Raw genomic sequence first — 15,739 nt, forward strand, 5'->3', positions numbered from 1 at the left:
CAGGCTGACACTCTATCCATTGAGCCAAACCAGGTGAAGCAATTGTTGCTCAATTTTGTTGGTTTTAATTTGTCTGTTCATATTTTCTGTTCCTTTTTTTATTCTGTTTTGAAAGATGGTATGGTATGTTTTTGGGAATTTATTGCTTCCTTATTATCTAATTTTTTTGGCATATAGTTATTTGGGTGAACACTAATTTTCAAAAGGGCAATCCAATGCTGCTTACTTGGAAAGGGGTTTGTTCATATTGTTGATTAACCAATCACGCCTTTTAAAAAAGAGTTCAAGCCAAAACAGAAGAATATTCACTTTGTCTAATAGAATATGATTTGATATTCAATCAATACTAGTTATTATCTTCTCCATCGCTAGTTTTGCATTAGTCCCTGGCCAGACTAAAATATTATAAAATTGTTTGCACATTTGACCTGAACCTGTCCACATTTCAGCTTTTGCTCCAATTTGCCATTCTCCCTATCAATTTTTGTTTTATTTGGTGTATTGCTTCTTTATGACTTTGCTACTACCATTCAAAGGTTTACCAGTAGCAATATAGAAATGTATATGGAACAGAGGAATGGAAAAAAGCAAAGATAATGGAACGCAGGGTTGCCAAAGGCTAAGACAATTATGTGATTAGGAGAGCCTATATTGGAGATGATCAAGGAAGCAAAGAGGTCTTTAACTTGATTTTTCTGTGTATAGCTAAGGAGAATGTTTTCTTTTTCTTGGAACAACAAGTGACTCAATCTGCGGGTTGTACTTTTTCATCTTTGAGGGGAACTGGAAACAGATTGCAATATTTTATAATCACTTCTTCTTCTCCCTTTATGGATGACCTGTTGCATCTCAAACCAACTTGGGGACAATTTTCTGGGTTTTTAAATCAGTCCTCAGTGTCTAGTTCATGATTAGCCGTAACTATCTACGTAAAAAGCTTGTTGAGTTTAATATTCATTTATCCATAGTAGATTTTTCTTGTATTCAAGATTCTCATTTGAGAATGTGGAGGTATTTTTGATGTTGATGTATTCCAGAGACTTTATCTTAAGAAGGAGGGATCCTCAAGCCCTTGAGAAATGACAAGGAATTCATGAATTCCTTGATGCTCTATCCACTGAGCCTGCCTCTAATGTTATACTACATCAAGCTTTTCCTTACCTAATCAGAGAGATTATAAGATACTAGAGGTCTGGTACACGAAATTTGTGGGGGGCAAGATTGGGGGATTAGGTGTCCCCCAGCCTGGCTTGCATCCTCTTGCCATCTGGGACCCCTTGGGGGAAGTTAGGCCTAAACCAGCAGTCGCACATACTTCTCACAATCCGGGACACTGCATGCACCAGTGACCATATTTTCATACAGGTGAAAGGCATCTTGCTGTTGTATGGGCAGCTACATTTTTTTTGCCCTGATTATAAAAAGTAGTACATAACATGATCCATCTCAGGTAGTAGTACCACTTCCCCATCTTATGGGTGGAAAACCTGAAGCAGAGAGAAGTTACATAATTGGCTTTGTCACATAGTCATAAGTGTCAGAATCAGGGCTGAGCACAAAATGTTCAAGCCAGAGTTCATGCATGTCATTGCTGCATCACCCTATTTTTTCATGTTAGAGTAGCCTTGCCAGGTTTTAATTTTTAAATCTAAGAGACTACGCCCAATATATAGGGCAAGGTCCCTAGGACTGGCCAGTGATCAGGGCCATCTGTGGGGTGAATGGCAGGTGGGGCGATCGGGAGTCGTCCCCCTCCTCCCCCCCCACCCCGCACCTGCCTTGGCTGGGGGCCTGGCACCACCCGTCTGCTCCCTGGTGGTCAGTGCACATCATGGAGACCAGTCGTTCTGCTGGTCCTTCTGCCGTTTGGTCTATTTGCATATTAGGGCTTTGTTATATAGGATTACTCTAGCCCTGGCTGAGTTGGTTAGAGCATTGTCCCAATATGCCAAAGTTGTGGTTTCGATTCCCAGTCAGGACACATACAAGAATCAACCAATGAATGCATAAGTAAGTGGAACAACAAATTGATCCCTCCCTCTCTCTCTCTTCTCTCTCTGTCCCTCATTCCCTCTCTCTCTCAAATCAATATATAAAAAAAGACATTACTAATCTTTGTTCAGTACCAGTCTGGATTCATTAAGAATGTTCAATTACTTTTGTAGATAAATTCCAGAACCTTCTATTTTACAATCACATTCCTGAACAATGTCCATGGATCTTTAAGTAAAAATATTAACATATTTTTAAGCCATATCTATTCAATCAGACTTTTGCTCACTTCCTAGGACACTGTTCAACACATGGATTAAGCCTTATATAAAATCCAATGTAAAGATTGGCTAGGGAGCACTTAAATTAATTAGGCATACACTTAATTAATTTAATAAATTTCTTTTAGGGTATATAAAATTTTCTATTTTGCATGCCAGAATAAGTAGGAATCAGGGGGAGAAATTTCATGTCAGAAACTGAACGAGTGATCTCAACATTCTTGTCAAAGTTTTCATGAGCTGTTTCAGATGTGTTTCTCAATTTCCTCTTATTTTTCATGATATTTTAAAATCACAGGAAACTTTAGTCTAAACTAAAAGACTGAAGTTTATTTAGCCATTTGGTTATTTATCCTGGTGGAGTTTCTTTTTTTTTTTTTTTTTTTTTTTTAAGGTGGAGTTTCTTTTTATTTTTTTGTCTAAACCGCAACTTCTTCTTTTGAGGGATACTTTATACTGGAAGTCTCTTAGCCTCATCAGAGTGTTTAGTTGTTTGTCTCATCTCTGACCTATTTGAATAAAGCCAAAGCTCTGGGTAACATTTTCAGAGAAAAAGACACACAAGAGGCTCCTGGGCCTTCTGAACACAGGAAGCCCACATGATGGTACAACAAGGGCAACCTCAAGGTAGAGGTGAGCATTCTTTTTCTTAATTCCAGAGAGAAAGAAGTGTATGAGATGGTGAGTTATCTGGAGAGAAGAGACAGACAATGAACAGATTGGAGGGATACAGATTGGACTACCATAGCAATCAAGAGAAGTTAGAAGAAAGACTAATTCCTCAGAGCCAGATGTACTTGTTAGAATGAGTAAACAAATATTAATACAGTGGTATGAGAAGGAGGAGACAAAAGTGATGGATTAAGAAAGATGGGAATCCATGGTGAATATAATATTTAAGAAGAAAGAAAAGGAAAGTAGAAAATACAGTTGATTGAGGATGACTTTTTCCTCAACTGTTTAGGACTTCAGAGCTACTACCTGGTTATTTATTCTGAGAGAGTTTCTTTATTTAAACATTTTATTGAATTTATTGGGTTGACATTGGTTAATAAAATTATGTCAGTTTCAGGTATACAATTCTACAATACATCATCTGTATATTATATTGTGTGTTTACCACCCAAAGTTAAGTCTCCTTCCATCACCATCTGTGGGAGTTTTTAAGCTCTCTCCTTCTTTTAGGTTTTTAATTAATATGAGATTCTTCACCTATTTTCTTCATTGTTCTAAGTTTCTTAGGAACTCTGGCTTCTTGGCTCCATGGTAACTGCATTTGTCTTGCCTCTCTGACAGTAAGGCCAGTATGGTGGTCCCCTGTGAAGATCTGGTCTGTTGCTGTGGTTTCCATAGCATTCCTCAGTGCTTGTTTCATCGTGAGTTGTGTGGGTAAGTTCTTTACTGAGGTGACAGTCTTGTGATTTCTTTCCCTGTCATGTTCTATACACTATTAATATGTCAACTGTTAATTGGAATGCAATGCTTTTGTTGATTTCCCCTCCTCCTCTTCCTCTTTCTCCTCCTTTCCCTCCCTCTCTTTTCTCCCTTTTCTTCATATTTTGATAATTGATTCTGCTTCTAGATATATTTCACCTGGTTTTATTAGTATATTCTCAATCATGACCTCTCATATGGATGGATGTTAATTGTAGTCAAAGACATCATTTTTCACTACATGGTTCACTAGTGATCACATATTCTCTACCCACAAAAGCTCACTGTTGAGAATGCAACTCTAATTGCTTTTATAATCATAATATTTTAGAATAGCTTCTTTGATTTTTCTCTTTGAGAGTCTTTTCTAATATAAGGAGAATAAATATTCAAATGAAATATTGAGGATGTAAGGGAATAAAATATTTCTTTTCTGTTCCATTTGCTTCCAAATAAATATTTCAAGTACATTTTGTGAGAAAGCTTCAACACTTTGTTCTCTCTAATCTACAATTTTGTTCTCCATTCTCTGCTAAGGCGATTAAAATAGTTATGAAATAGTCTGGAAGGAAGTGAAAGTGATTTCATATGCCAGATGGGCCATGTTTGATGTTCCCTCAAGATACAAGTAAATGTCTTGGTCTTTACTAAAACACAAATAAAAATAATTATCAAAAAGTTAGAATCTGTTTCATTTTTCATGGTCAAGTGCAAGAGGAAGCGCGTTTAAGAACAGTTATTTTATTAATCAAGAGGAAGCAGATATTAAGGACCCCAAGGCATAGGCTAGGAGACTGGTGGGAAAGTAGTGAGCTTTAGTAGTAGCAGGCTAACACAGAAATGAGTGAAGAATCAATTCAGGACCCAAGAGAGAACAGGTCTTTCTCCCTGTGCACATCCTTGAACATAAAAGGTAATGTTTATTTGAGACATTTAAACTGTTTCTAAATGTTTAAAGGCTCCCATTGGTTTCTATTTACCTCATATGTTTATCTGTAGCTACTAACAGTCAGAACTTTTGGAAAATGTAAAAATAATCTGCATTCTTGCTTCATGATTATGAAAATTAAGAAGAAGCAGTCAGTCAGTATATCAACGGATAGGTATGGATTATTTTTGACAGTCTCTACTCTAGGTGTTTGGCATTAATATATGTAGAAAGAGAATCTCTGTCCTACAATATAGAACTTAAATTTCAATGGGGAAAGAGCAACAACAAAAAAGTACAGGCTTATACACAAACAAATGAATAGAGGCAAGCAGTAATTGAACACAGTCTTTACTGAGTTTGAATAGAGAGAAGGAAATGGTTAGGTTGGAGGAAAGCCTGCTTGGCACAGATTTATAGAGCACAAGGTTTTGTAGCAAAAGAATCGGTGGATACTAATCCTCCCTCTTCCTCCACAGCGACGTATCATATTACATATACAAAAACTGTCAGAAGGCTGTCTGAATTACATACATATCATCCAAGCCTAACCTGCTTCAATGAAGGGACAAGGGTGACAGGTAAGGTGTTGCAATTCTTTTTTTTTTTTAAATATATTTTATTGATTTTTTACAGAGAGAAAGGGAGAGGGATAGAGAGCTAGAAATATCAATGAGAGAGAAACATTGATCAGCCGCCTCCTGCACACTCCCCACTGGGGATGTGCCCGCAACCAAGGTACATGCCCCTGACCGGAATCGAACCCGGGACCCTTCAGTCCGCAGGCCGACGCTCTATCCATTGAGCCAAACTGGTCAGGGCAGGTGTTGCAATTCTTAACCAGACTTTCTCTTTTCTCAGAGAAAGAGAGGTCAGGGGTGAGCTCAAGATTGGTTTATTCTATTTTTAAAAAATGCATATCTCACCCTAGCTGGTTTGGCTCAGTGGATAGAGAGTCGGCCTGTAGACTGAAATGTCCCGGTTCAGTTCAGGTCAAGGGCATGTACCTCTCTATTAATGGCTCCTCCCTGGCCCGAGCCCTGGTTGGGGCAGGTGCAGGAGGTAACTAATTGATGTTTCTATTCCTCTTTCTCCTTCCCCCTTCCTCTCTGAAATCAATAAAAAAAAAAATTTTTTTTAAAGGATATCTCTAAACTTACATGCTCCTCTCACGCTCTAGATTTGCCCTTGTCCAGACTTCTTGAGATCAATAAGTGTTATTAACATGCACCATGCAATTTGCTCAAGCCAACCCTGGAAATTCTTCATAAAAGTTTTGGTTTAAAATTATCCTTACCCTTAACATTTGGATAAAATTTATTTTTGTTACCTAAGGTTCCTAGTTAAGAACACCCATCTTAATTCCAAGTGTCAGCTTTATTGCTGCTCAATTTGGTTGGTGAAACATGGCTCAGGAAGAGGTTGTCCTCACTTTAAAATGTGGTGCTGGCACCTTCGTATGTCGACGGTTAAGAGAGTTGAATTCAAAATCACGGTCTGCCTTGCACTATGTCCAGTAAGAAATGCCAAAGAAAGGCAAAATGCATGTTCGTAGTGGTTTTTATGGCCGTATTCTTTCCAAGTGAAGAAATACCAATAGATGTCAGATTCTTAGTATGCACTCCTTTGCCTTTATGGAAAAATCCCTGAGAACAAAAGAGAGGACTAAAGTTTCTTTCTATTTTTATGAGATGTTGGAATTTTTCCTTTTTTAAATATTTGCTAGAAATATGGTACATGGGTGGTGAGTAATAGTTTTCTTTACTCTCTCACGAGAGGAGTGGTTAGGAGCCAGCATTCCTGGATTGCAAGAGGGATGTCTGACTGCTGGTTTAGGCTCGATCCTGCTTAGGTCTGCTCCCTGCTGTCAAGTGGACATCCCCCGAGGGCTGCCGGGCTGCCAGAGGGATGTCTTATTGCCATCTTAGGCCCAATCCCCCGGGGAGCGGGCCTAAGCCAGCAGGTGGTCATTCCTTGAGGGGTCCCAGACTGCGAGAGGGCACAGGCCAGGCTGAGGGACTTCCTACCCCCGAGTGCACAAATTTTTGTGCACTGGGCCTCTAGTATATATATAAGAGGCTAATATGCAAAGTGTCCCTGTGAGAGTTCAACCAGGACACTGAGAGTTCTATTACTCATTATGACGTGTACTGACCACCAGGGGGTGGCATAGAACAAAGGAAGGCCCGGCCAGCAACGAGCAGCCAGGGAAGGGAGGAGGCCCCGGCCAGCACCCAGAAGGCCTTGATCAGCCCTGATTGCCAGCCAGGCCTAAGAACCCTACCTGTACATGAATTTTGTGCACTGGGCCTCTAGTATTTTAAGGAGACACATGGACTTTAAAAAATGCAATCAGTTATACTTACTATTGAATAATATTACTACTAGAGTGAGGTAGAATTCAACATCAACTCCTTTGTTATTTTTCACTTTAGTGACACAATATGATAAATCTTACTTATCTAAATAAATTGATAGAATAGAAAGTGTTCGGTTAGAATGGCACCCAATTTTTTTAGTGTTTTTTTTAAAAAATATATTTTATTGATTTTTTACAGAGAGGAAGGGAGAGGGATAGAGAGGTAGAAACATTGATGAGAGAGAAGCATCGATCAGCTTCCTCTTGCACACCCCCTACTGGGGATGTGCCTGCAACCAAGGTACATGCCTTTGACTGGAATCAAACCCGGGATCCTTCAGTCCCAAGGCTGACGCTCTATCCAGTGAGCCAAACCAGCTAGGGCATAGTTTTTTGCTAAAAACATATAGGGATCTAGTATCAAAAATTATTTATAATAATCTGTTCACTGAGAATTTGATTAGGTAATTTTTCAATGTTGTTAAATATAAAGAACTAGAAGCCCAGTGCACAAAGTTTTGCGCAATAGGCCTTCCTTCCCCTGGCTGCTGGCACTGGTTTTCCTCTGGGACCCAGGACCCAGGCCTTTGGTCCGGCCATAGCGGCTTGGCCTCAAGGCTTGGCTTCTCTGCTGTGGCCACAGCAAGGCAACTGCAGTGGAGAAGCCAAGCCTCTTCAGTCTTCACTCGGCCGGAGCCTTCAGTCTTTGCTCTGCACCTGTGTATGCAAATTAACCACCATCTTTGTTGGGTTAATTTGCATAGTCTTTCTGATTGGCTGGTGGGCATAGCAGAGTGACATCAATTTGCATGTTTAAATTTCATTAGTGTAGATAATAAATAGAATAATTTACAAAAGATTTGTATTCTTCTCAGTCAATAGTGATTCACTTTCTTAATTTCTGAGAATTACACCAAAAAGAAGATAAGTGTTATCAAATGACTATTAAGTACACTTCTTTTCATAATTACAAAGCAAAATTGGAAAAATACAACATTATTAATGCTCATATATCTTTTTGACAAATGCTTCCTTTCATCACAGCTTTAAATAATTTTGTCAACCTTGGAGCTGGAGATTTAGCATATTTAACATATGTAAAATGCTTCCATACATAACTGACAAAGGCAATTCTCACCATCAAAACAGTCCAGTTAATTAGACATGTTAAATTAACATGTTGTTAATACATACTTTAAAGAGTATTATGAAAAACAATCTATGTATATAAGAGCCTAAGCAACTGTTAACAATGAAACTACTGGTTGCTATGATGTGCACTGACCACCAGGAGGCAGATGCTCAATGCAGGAGCCTGCCAGCCAACCTCCCAGTCCCTCCCATCGGCTGGCAGGCCCCTGAGCTGGGCTGGAGAACCTGGGGTGGGTGGCAGTGGATGTGGCCCCTTTCCCAGGGGGGCCGAGGGCCAGCTCCCTCCTTGGGGCCGGCAGCCAACCTCCTGGGTCCCTCCCCCCCTACTCTCCCCCAAACTGGCAGGCACCTATCAGCCCACTGCCCACCTGCCTCGGTGGCTGTTGGCCCCTCCCCCCAGCCGGCAGTTCCCGATCACTCAATCAGGGCTGGGCCCCGGGAGTTGGTGGTGGCAGACACAGGCAGCAAGCGAAAGAGGAGGTGGAGAGGCAGGGAACCTGATTGGCCCTGATCGCTGTCCAGGCCAAGGGACCCCACCCATGCACGAATTTTGTGCACCGGGCCTCTAGTATTTAATAGTGAACAGAAAGCATAATTAAGATAAATTTCCAAAAGAGGATAATAGTAAAATGATATAGATATGGTCTGTTTATTTTATTCATATTATAATATTATAAAAGGAAGAATAATTCTATAGATTGTTTCTCATCATTTCATATGTAAATTTTAATGCAATAATATTTAAAATGAATAATATAGAGCTATATATAACAACATGAATGAATCTTAGCAATGTGGAATTAAAAAATGAAGCCAAGAAGACCACATATATTATACTTTTAAAGAGATTTAAAATTCAACAAATCAAAACAACCTATTATTCAGGTATACATATATATGTGCTAAAATTGTATATAAACATGTGAATATACATATATGATCAAAACATGTCAGTGGATCTGTATTGGTTAGCTAGAAATTTTTAATTCTAGGATAATGGCAAATTGGTATTTCTAAGGGGAAAGGAGAGAGAAGTGATAATTTTTAAAACTCATAAGTTTGATGCTGTGTAAAAATTAGTAATAGGTAATATTTATGAGCAATTATTCCATGTTAAGCATCTTTTATATTTTATTGATTTTTTTACAGAGAGGAAGGGAGAGGGACAGAGAGTTAGAAAATGTTAAGCATCTTTTAAAGTGCTTTGCACATATTATGTGATTAAGTTTCCCCTTGGGTTTGGTACTGACTGTTTTTATTTACACTTTAAAGACAAAATAACTAAAGCTCAAGGAGGTTATATAATTTGCCCAAAGGCATACATAATAAATGGTGGAGTCAGAATTCGAATAAGGCATAATTCTAATTTTCATAATCACCCTGTGAATAATTATCATTTCCATTTTAAAAACTTGAGACTTGAGACTTGTGGCTTGCCCAAGATTATTAAATAGAATTGGCATTTGAGATACACCTTTATTAGTAATTTGTAACCCTGATAGATCTTGGTGCATCTAATGTATAAGGGATATAAAGAACAGAAAAAATTTTATAGTGATTTTTTGGCAAAAATTCCAGATAAATTCTGTAGGTAAACCTTGGTAAATACTGAGGACTTAATGTGAAAAAATATTTATTTAAAAGCAGCCCTATGGCCCCAAATTATATAATTTAGGGAACAATAAATACATGACTTAAGAAGCCCATCTCTAGAAAATAACCTCAGATTTCACATATATGGAATTTACCTCTTTGATCTTATTTGTCTCATCTTGCACTCACTCTTCTATTTCATTCAACATAGAAAAAGTCTGGGGATGTTGCCCAAGTACTTGGAAATCTTTTGGTTCCAGCTGCTACTTCATTTCTAAAGAAAGTAATTTTTGGTCTAAGAGTGAGCAGAACTGTTTTCGGATGGGGGCTCATTTGGTGGTACTCAACACAAAAGCAGAGCAGGTACTTTTGTTTTCTTTATTTTTCATTTTCATTTGAATAAAGTAAATTTAATTAAAAATAAAAGTTATCATCTTAGCTGTTTTTAAGTGTACATTTCAATAGTTAACTATATTAACATTGTTGTAAAAAGATCTCTACAATTCTAGGAATATATCCTAAGAAACTTGAAACACCAGTCAGAACGAATTTGTGCACCTCTATGTTCATAGAAGTGCAATTTACAATAGCTAAGATCTGAAACAGCCCAAGTGCCCATCAGTAGATGAGTGGGTAAAAAAGCTGTGTACATTTACATGGTGTCATATATACCATGGTATACTATGCAGCTGTAAAAAAGAAGGATTTCTTACCCTTTGAGACAGCATGGAGGGACCTGGAGAGTATTATGCTAACTGAAATAAGCCAGTCAGAGAAAGGCAAATATCACACAATCTCACTTATAAATGGAATCTAATGAACAAAATAAACTGACAAAGAAAATAGACCTAGAGATAAGGAAGCATGCAACAGACTGATGATTCTCAGAGGGAAGGAGGGGGAGTGGGAGAGATTAACCAAAGAATTTATATGCATATTTGCATAACCCATAGACACACACAATAGTGCTGGTGAAGACCTGGGGAGGAGGTGAGGGTGGGGAGGAGGGGAGTCAATGGGGGAAAAAGGGGGACATCTGTAATACTTTCAACAATAAAGATAGATTTAAAAAACTGAATTCAAAATTAATTGCACCTTATCTCAACCAGAAAACAATTCTAATAGATTAAAAAGATGATACGAGGCCCAGATGGAAAAATGAGACTAATCATTTTTTTAAGAAGTCATCACTACTGTTATAAATATAATAAGCACTCCTTTATGTTTAACTTTTAAAAGTAATTAATTACTAGAGAATTACTACTTAGGGGAGGAGAGAAACAAATTTGAATTTTGATAACTCAAATGCAATTTCATTGATAAACAATGAGAAATAGGCTAGAATACATCTGAACGTATACAATTTTAAAAATGGTTGAAAGGGCAAAAATTGACATACATTTTAAAAGAATTCTGCCACTTGGTGAAAAAAAAAAAAATTTGCGATGGAAATTCATGAGTTATAACTCCCTCCTTCCTGTAATGATATTGATGTTTTGGGCCTGTTCGGTCTCCGCATTTTGTTATGCTTTCTTGGTGCACCCCCTAGTGGTCTTTGTGCGCAGTCTTGTTGTAGTTAAGCCTTCATTGTTGTAGCTAATACTAGGGGGGATTTGACCTCCAGGCCAAGTGGCTGTGAGAATCAGCTGTGTCTGCAGTGAGAGAACTTCTGTCCTCTAGGGAGGTGCTAATCTAGCCTTTGCCTGAGGCTATCCGGCAAATGCCTCTGTGCAGGGCTTGGGCGGGGCGGGTCGCACAGGATCAACAGGGTGGGCCGGAGAGAGCAGTTATGGTGGCTCTCAGTCCTGTCCCCAGGGGCTCTGCCTCTCTGAGTCCCAGCAACCGCTGCATTGGGCCTGTTCTGTTGTCCAATGAGCTGTCTTGACACTGTTCCTCACAGCTGGCATTTTATTTTCTCTCTAGAGCTCTAAAGAACTCTTACTCTATTCAATTTGGGAATTTCAGTCTATGGCTTCTTTTTCTTTATGCAGAATTTCATTGTTCAGCAGCTGAATGAATCACTTTCTTATTTTCTGGGACTCTCAGATCCACAAGGGAATGGCAATTGGCAATGGATTGATCAGACACCTTACACAGAAAATGTCAGGTGAGTACAGACTCACATTAATGAACCATGGGCTTTGTTTACATAACAAAGTAATTAACTACTAGAGAATTACTACTTAGAGGAGGAGAGAAACAAAATAGTACCTAATTTTAATTTTCAATAGTTACCTCATTATGAGTCTTTGGATAGACAAAATAGTACCATCTCTTGCCCAAGGAATGTGTGTAAAAAGAAGTATGAAAAAAGTAAAGAATGCATAACAAATTTTTAAAAATGGAAGAGTTCACCCTATTATTAGTGGAAAAGAAGAAACTATAAGAGGGATGACTGAAGGAAGTAAGGCATAAAAATGTAGGGCAATTTTGTTGGCAGTGACTGTTAATGCTAATACTGATAATTATATTGATGATAACAGATTCTAACAATTATTAAGTTCTTACATGCACAATTATTAAATGCATGTATTGTCACACTTAAACTTTATGAAAACTTTTTTAGAAATTTTACTGATGAAAGTGAATTAACTTCCCTGAAGTCAATAAGAAATAAGATGAGAAAGAGGGCCTCAACTCCATGTCTAACTCCAAAGATGGTTCTCTTATTCATTACCATTTGCTACCTCTAAACTCGTGTAGACACTTCAATTACACTTTACTTCAATTAATAAGACTTAAAATACATGTGTGAGAACTGTGTTCAACTCTAAGGGGATGATTATATAATAATACTATTTATTTGTGGCTTTGAAATAAATCCAGAATTTAATTATACATTATTGCATGTGATGTTCACATACTTTTATAAGCTATTTGGGGACCTGACTATGATTCCTATTTTTATAGGTGAAGAATCAAATACCTGAAGAGAATAAATTATTTGCTTAAGATCAAAATGAGTCAGGAGAAAACCATGTCTCTTAATTCCAAAAACAAAGTCCTACCCTCCCACCCCCATCCAAACCTTGCCACCCTTACTACAGATTGTATCCTTGTAGGCAGGGTAACTTCTTATGACCAGACTCAAGCTCCATGAGAATACAGGTATTTAGGAAGGTGATAAGAGTACACAAATTAAGGAGGCAACCTCTTCATTATGCTACCAAGACACGAATTGTTTAACAACCCAGATCAGGATAAGGGCTCTTTATAGAGAAAAAAGTGAAGATCAGATTTTTGGGACAAGGTCAAGTTTACTCTATTACATAAAAATTTGCCAGGGAAATGTTAGAGAAGCAATTATAAAAGTGTGTGTTTACACTTGGGGGTTTTGAGGAGGGCAGTATGAGAAGAGGAGAGCAATCATTGGAGTGTTCTTTCACCCTGAACCCCATTCTCTTCAAACCCCAACTCTATATACTTTCTAATTAATCACTGTGCATTCACTGACGTGTTTTTATCCTTTGTTTCTCTTCGGATCATGGCACGAGGGTGAGCCCAATTTTTCTGCAGAGGAATGTGCTTCAGTAGTTTTCTGGAATCCTAGAGGATGGGGCTGGAATGATGTTTTCTGTGATTCTAAAAGAAATTCAATATGTGAGATGAATAAGCTTTATCTATGATTGGAACTTTATTCATTGTCACATTTAAAATGGAGACCTATCTTAAAATGACAATTTCCTCTTGTAATTTATGTGTAATTCTTATCATAGAGCAGTGGTTCTCAACCTTCTGGCACTTTAAATACAGTTCCTCATGTTGTGACCCAACCATAAAATTATTTTCCTTGCTACTTCATGACTGTAATGTTGCTACTGTTATGAATCATAATGTAAATATCTGATATGCAGGATGGTCTTAGGCGACCCCTGTGAAAGGGTCATTCGACCATTAAAGGGGTCGCGACCCACAGGTTGAGAACCTCTGTCATAGAGGTTTATGGAAATATCCAGATGCCTTACTTCCTTCAGTCATCCCTTTTATAGTTTCTTCTTTTCCACTAAAATAGAGTGAACTCTTCCATTTTAAAAAATTTGTTATGCATTCTTTACTTTCTTCATACTTCTTTTCACATTCATTCCTTGGGCAAGAGATGGTACTATTTTGTCGATCCAAAGACTCATAATGAGGTAACTATTGAAAATTAAGAAGGACTTTCCTCAAGACTCTATAGAGAAATTCTTTTGGTCAAATAAGTAACTGCGACTGCCATCATGTGGAAGCCTGGCAAGAGCTGAAGGGTCTACTTCCTCGAAGTCTTACTCACATGGCTGGCAACTTGGTACTGGTTTTTGTGAGAAGGCCTCCCATCCTCACCATAGGGAACTCTCCATAGAGTTTCTTGAGTGTTCTCACGAGATGATAATTGGCTTTCCGCAGAGGAAGTACTCCAAGAGAGCAAGTGAAAGTAGCACTTTTATGATCTGGCCTCAGAAATCAAACACTTTAACTTCTGGTGCAGTCCATTGGTCACATAGACCAAACTGATATAGTACAGAAGTGGATTACCCAAAGGCATGACAAGCTCAAGATGAAAATAACTGAGGGCTATCCTTTTTTTTGGCATTTTATTTTATTTTAATTTATTTTATTTTATTTTATTTTATTTGTATTGATTTGAGAGAGGGAGAGAGAGTTACAAGCATCAACGAGAGAGAGAAACCAAGATGGCGGCATAGGTAAACACCGGAAATTGCTGCCTTGCACAACCACTTCAAAAATACAACTAAAAGACAAAACGGACATCATCCAGAACCACAGGAAGGCTGGCTGAGTGGAAATTCTACAACTAGAAGGGAGGAGAAAAGCACACTGAGACTCAGAGGAGGTACGGAAGTAAAGTGCAGGGGTACGGAGGCGCATGCGGACAGGGCAGGCAACTGAGGACACGGTTGTCTTTTTCAATTGGGAGGGAGTCTCAAGCTCCTGACTGCTCTGAACCCCAGTTCTGGGTGAGTCTCTGGGGACCCAGACTCATATGGGGAGGAACTGGATTGTCTGGCATTGGTCAGAAATCGAGGGCAGCTTTCTCTCAGAGGTGTTTGTAGCGATTACCGGGACACTGAGACGCGGGACCTCTTAGGGTAGGACTGAGGATCAGTCATAGCTGTTCACTCACCCTGTTGATTCCCTGAGGTCCCGCCCCACCCAAGCTGTGGGGAGAGGCTTTTGCATATGAAAGGCTTGGCCCTCTGCAATCTGAAAATTACCTAACAAACTGAAGCTGGGTCAGAGAGACCGAGAACTTCCAAAGGAAAGCCTAAGGCCCCACAGCAGCTTGTATTGCTTCACAGCTGGGCCTCATTGGGGCACCTCCAAACCCCAAACAAAGAAGAGGAATCTGAAGATCTCTCCGTAGCTCCTGCTGGGTAGCCTCAGGCAGAGGCTAAATTAGCACCTCCTTAGAGATCTAAGTGCCAGTGTACCCAGTGGTCAGAGTGGGACCATCCATATTGCAACTTCTCAGATCCAAAAGGGACACATTCAGGGGGCAGACTGAGTGAAAACCAAAGCCCCACTGAAGCAAGTCTTGCTCCATAGAATTGGCTCCTGCATAGCAGCTCCACTGATGTAGTCACAGCCAGTCCTCACAACTGATCAGCGTGGGGGTCAATCATTCCCAGTGACTCCAAGAGAAATCAAGGCTCAAGTGCAACAGGACAGTGCACACAACCCACAGAGAAGCACACCTGGTGTGCCCAGCTCAAGTGAATAGGGAGGCTGTACCAATGGGCCCTACAGGACACCTACTACACAAGGTCACTATACTAAGTCTGAGAGACATAGAATCTCTACTTAATACATAGAAACAAACACGGGGAAGAATAAAAAATGTGGAGACAAAGAAACAGTTGTCAAATAAAAGAATAGGAGAAATCTCCATAAAAAGAACTAAATAAAAAGGCACCACCTACTAGGCACCAAACAATGGTGATAAGGATGCTCAAAGAACTTAGCAAGAAATTCAACAACATGAAAAAGGACAGAGAAACCATA

General features: G+C 39.0%; 1 protein-coding gene across 2 annotated transcripts; it reads left to right on the forward strand.

The window, feature by feature from the left end:
- The first annotated feature begins 2,766 nt into the window (after nt 1-2,766).
- Nucleotides 2,767-13,376, forward strand: CLEC6A (C-type lectin domain family 6 member A). Of its 2 annotated transcripts, none has more exons than XM_015570955.1 (6): nt 2,767-2,906; nt 3,570-3,662; nt 5,115-5,216; nt 9,951-10,102; nt 11,731-11,846; nt 13,221-13,376. In XM_015570955.1, exons 1-6 carry the CDS (start codon nt 2,873-2,875, stop codon nt 13,363-13,365), a joined length of 642 nt encoding a protein of 213 aa, XP_015426441.1. In that variant the 5' UTR covers nt 2,767-2,872; the 3' UTR covers nt 13,366-13,376. The 2 variants fall into 2 exon arrangements, with proteins under 2 accessions (XP_015426441.1, XP_015426442.1); XM_015570956.1 differs by having other exon boundaries at nt 2,767-2,900.
- Nucleotides 13,377-15,739: the final 2,363 nt, after the last annotated feature.

This window comes from Myotis davidii, unplaced genomic scaffold (assembly GCF_000327345.1).
Source record: "Myotis davidii unplaced genomic scaffold, ASM32734v1 scaffold2368, whole genome shotgun sequence".
Lineage (NCBI taxonomy): Eukaryota > Metazoa > Chordata > Mammalia > Chiroptera > Vespertilionidae > Myotis > Myotis davidii.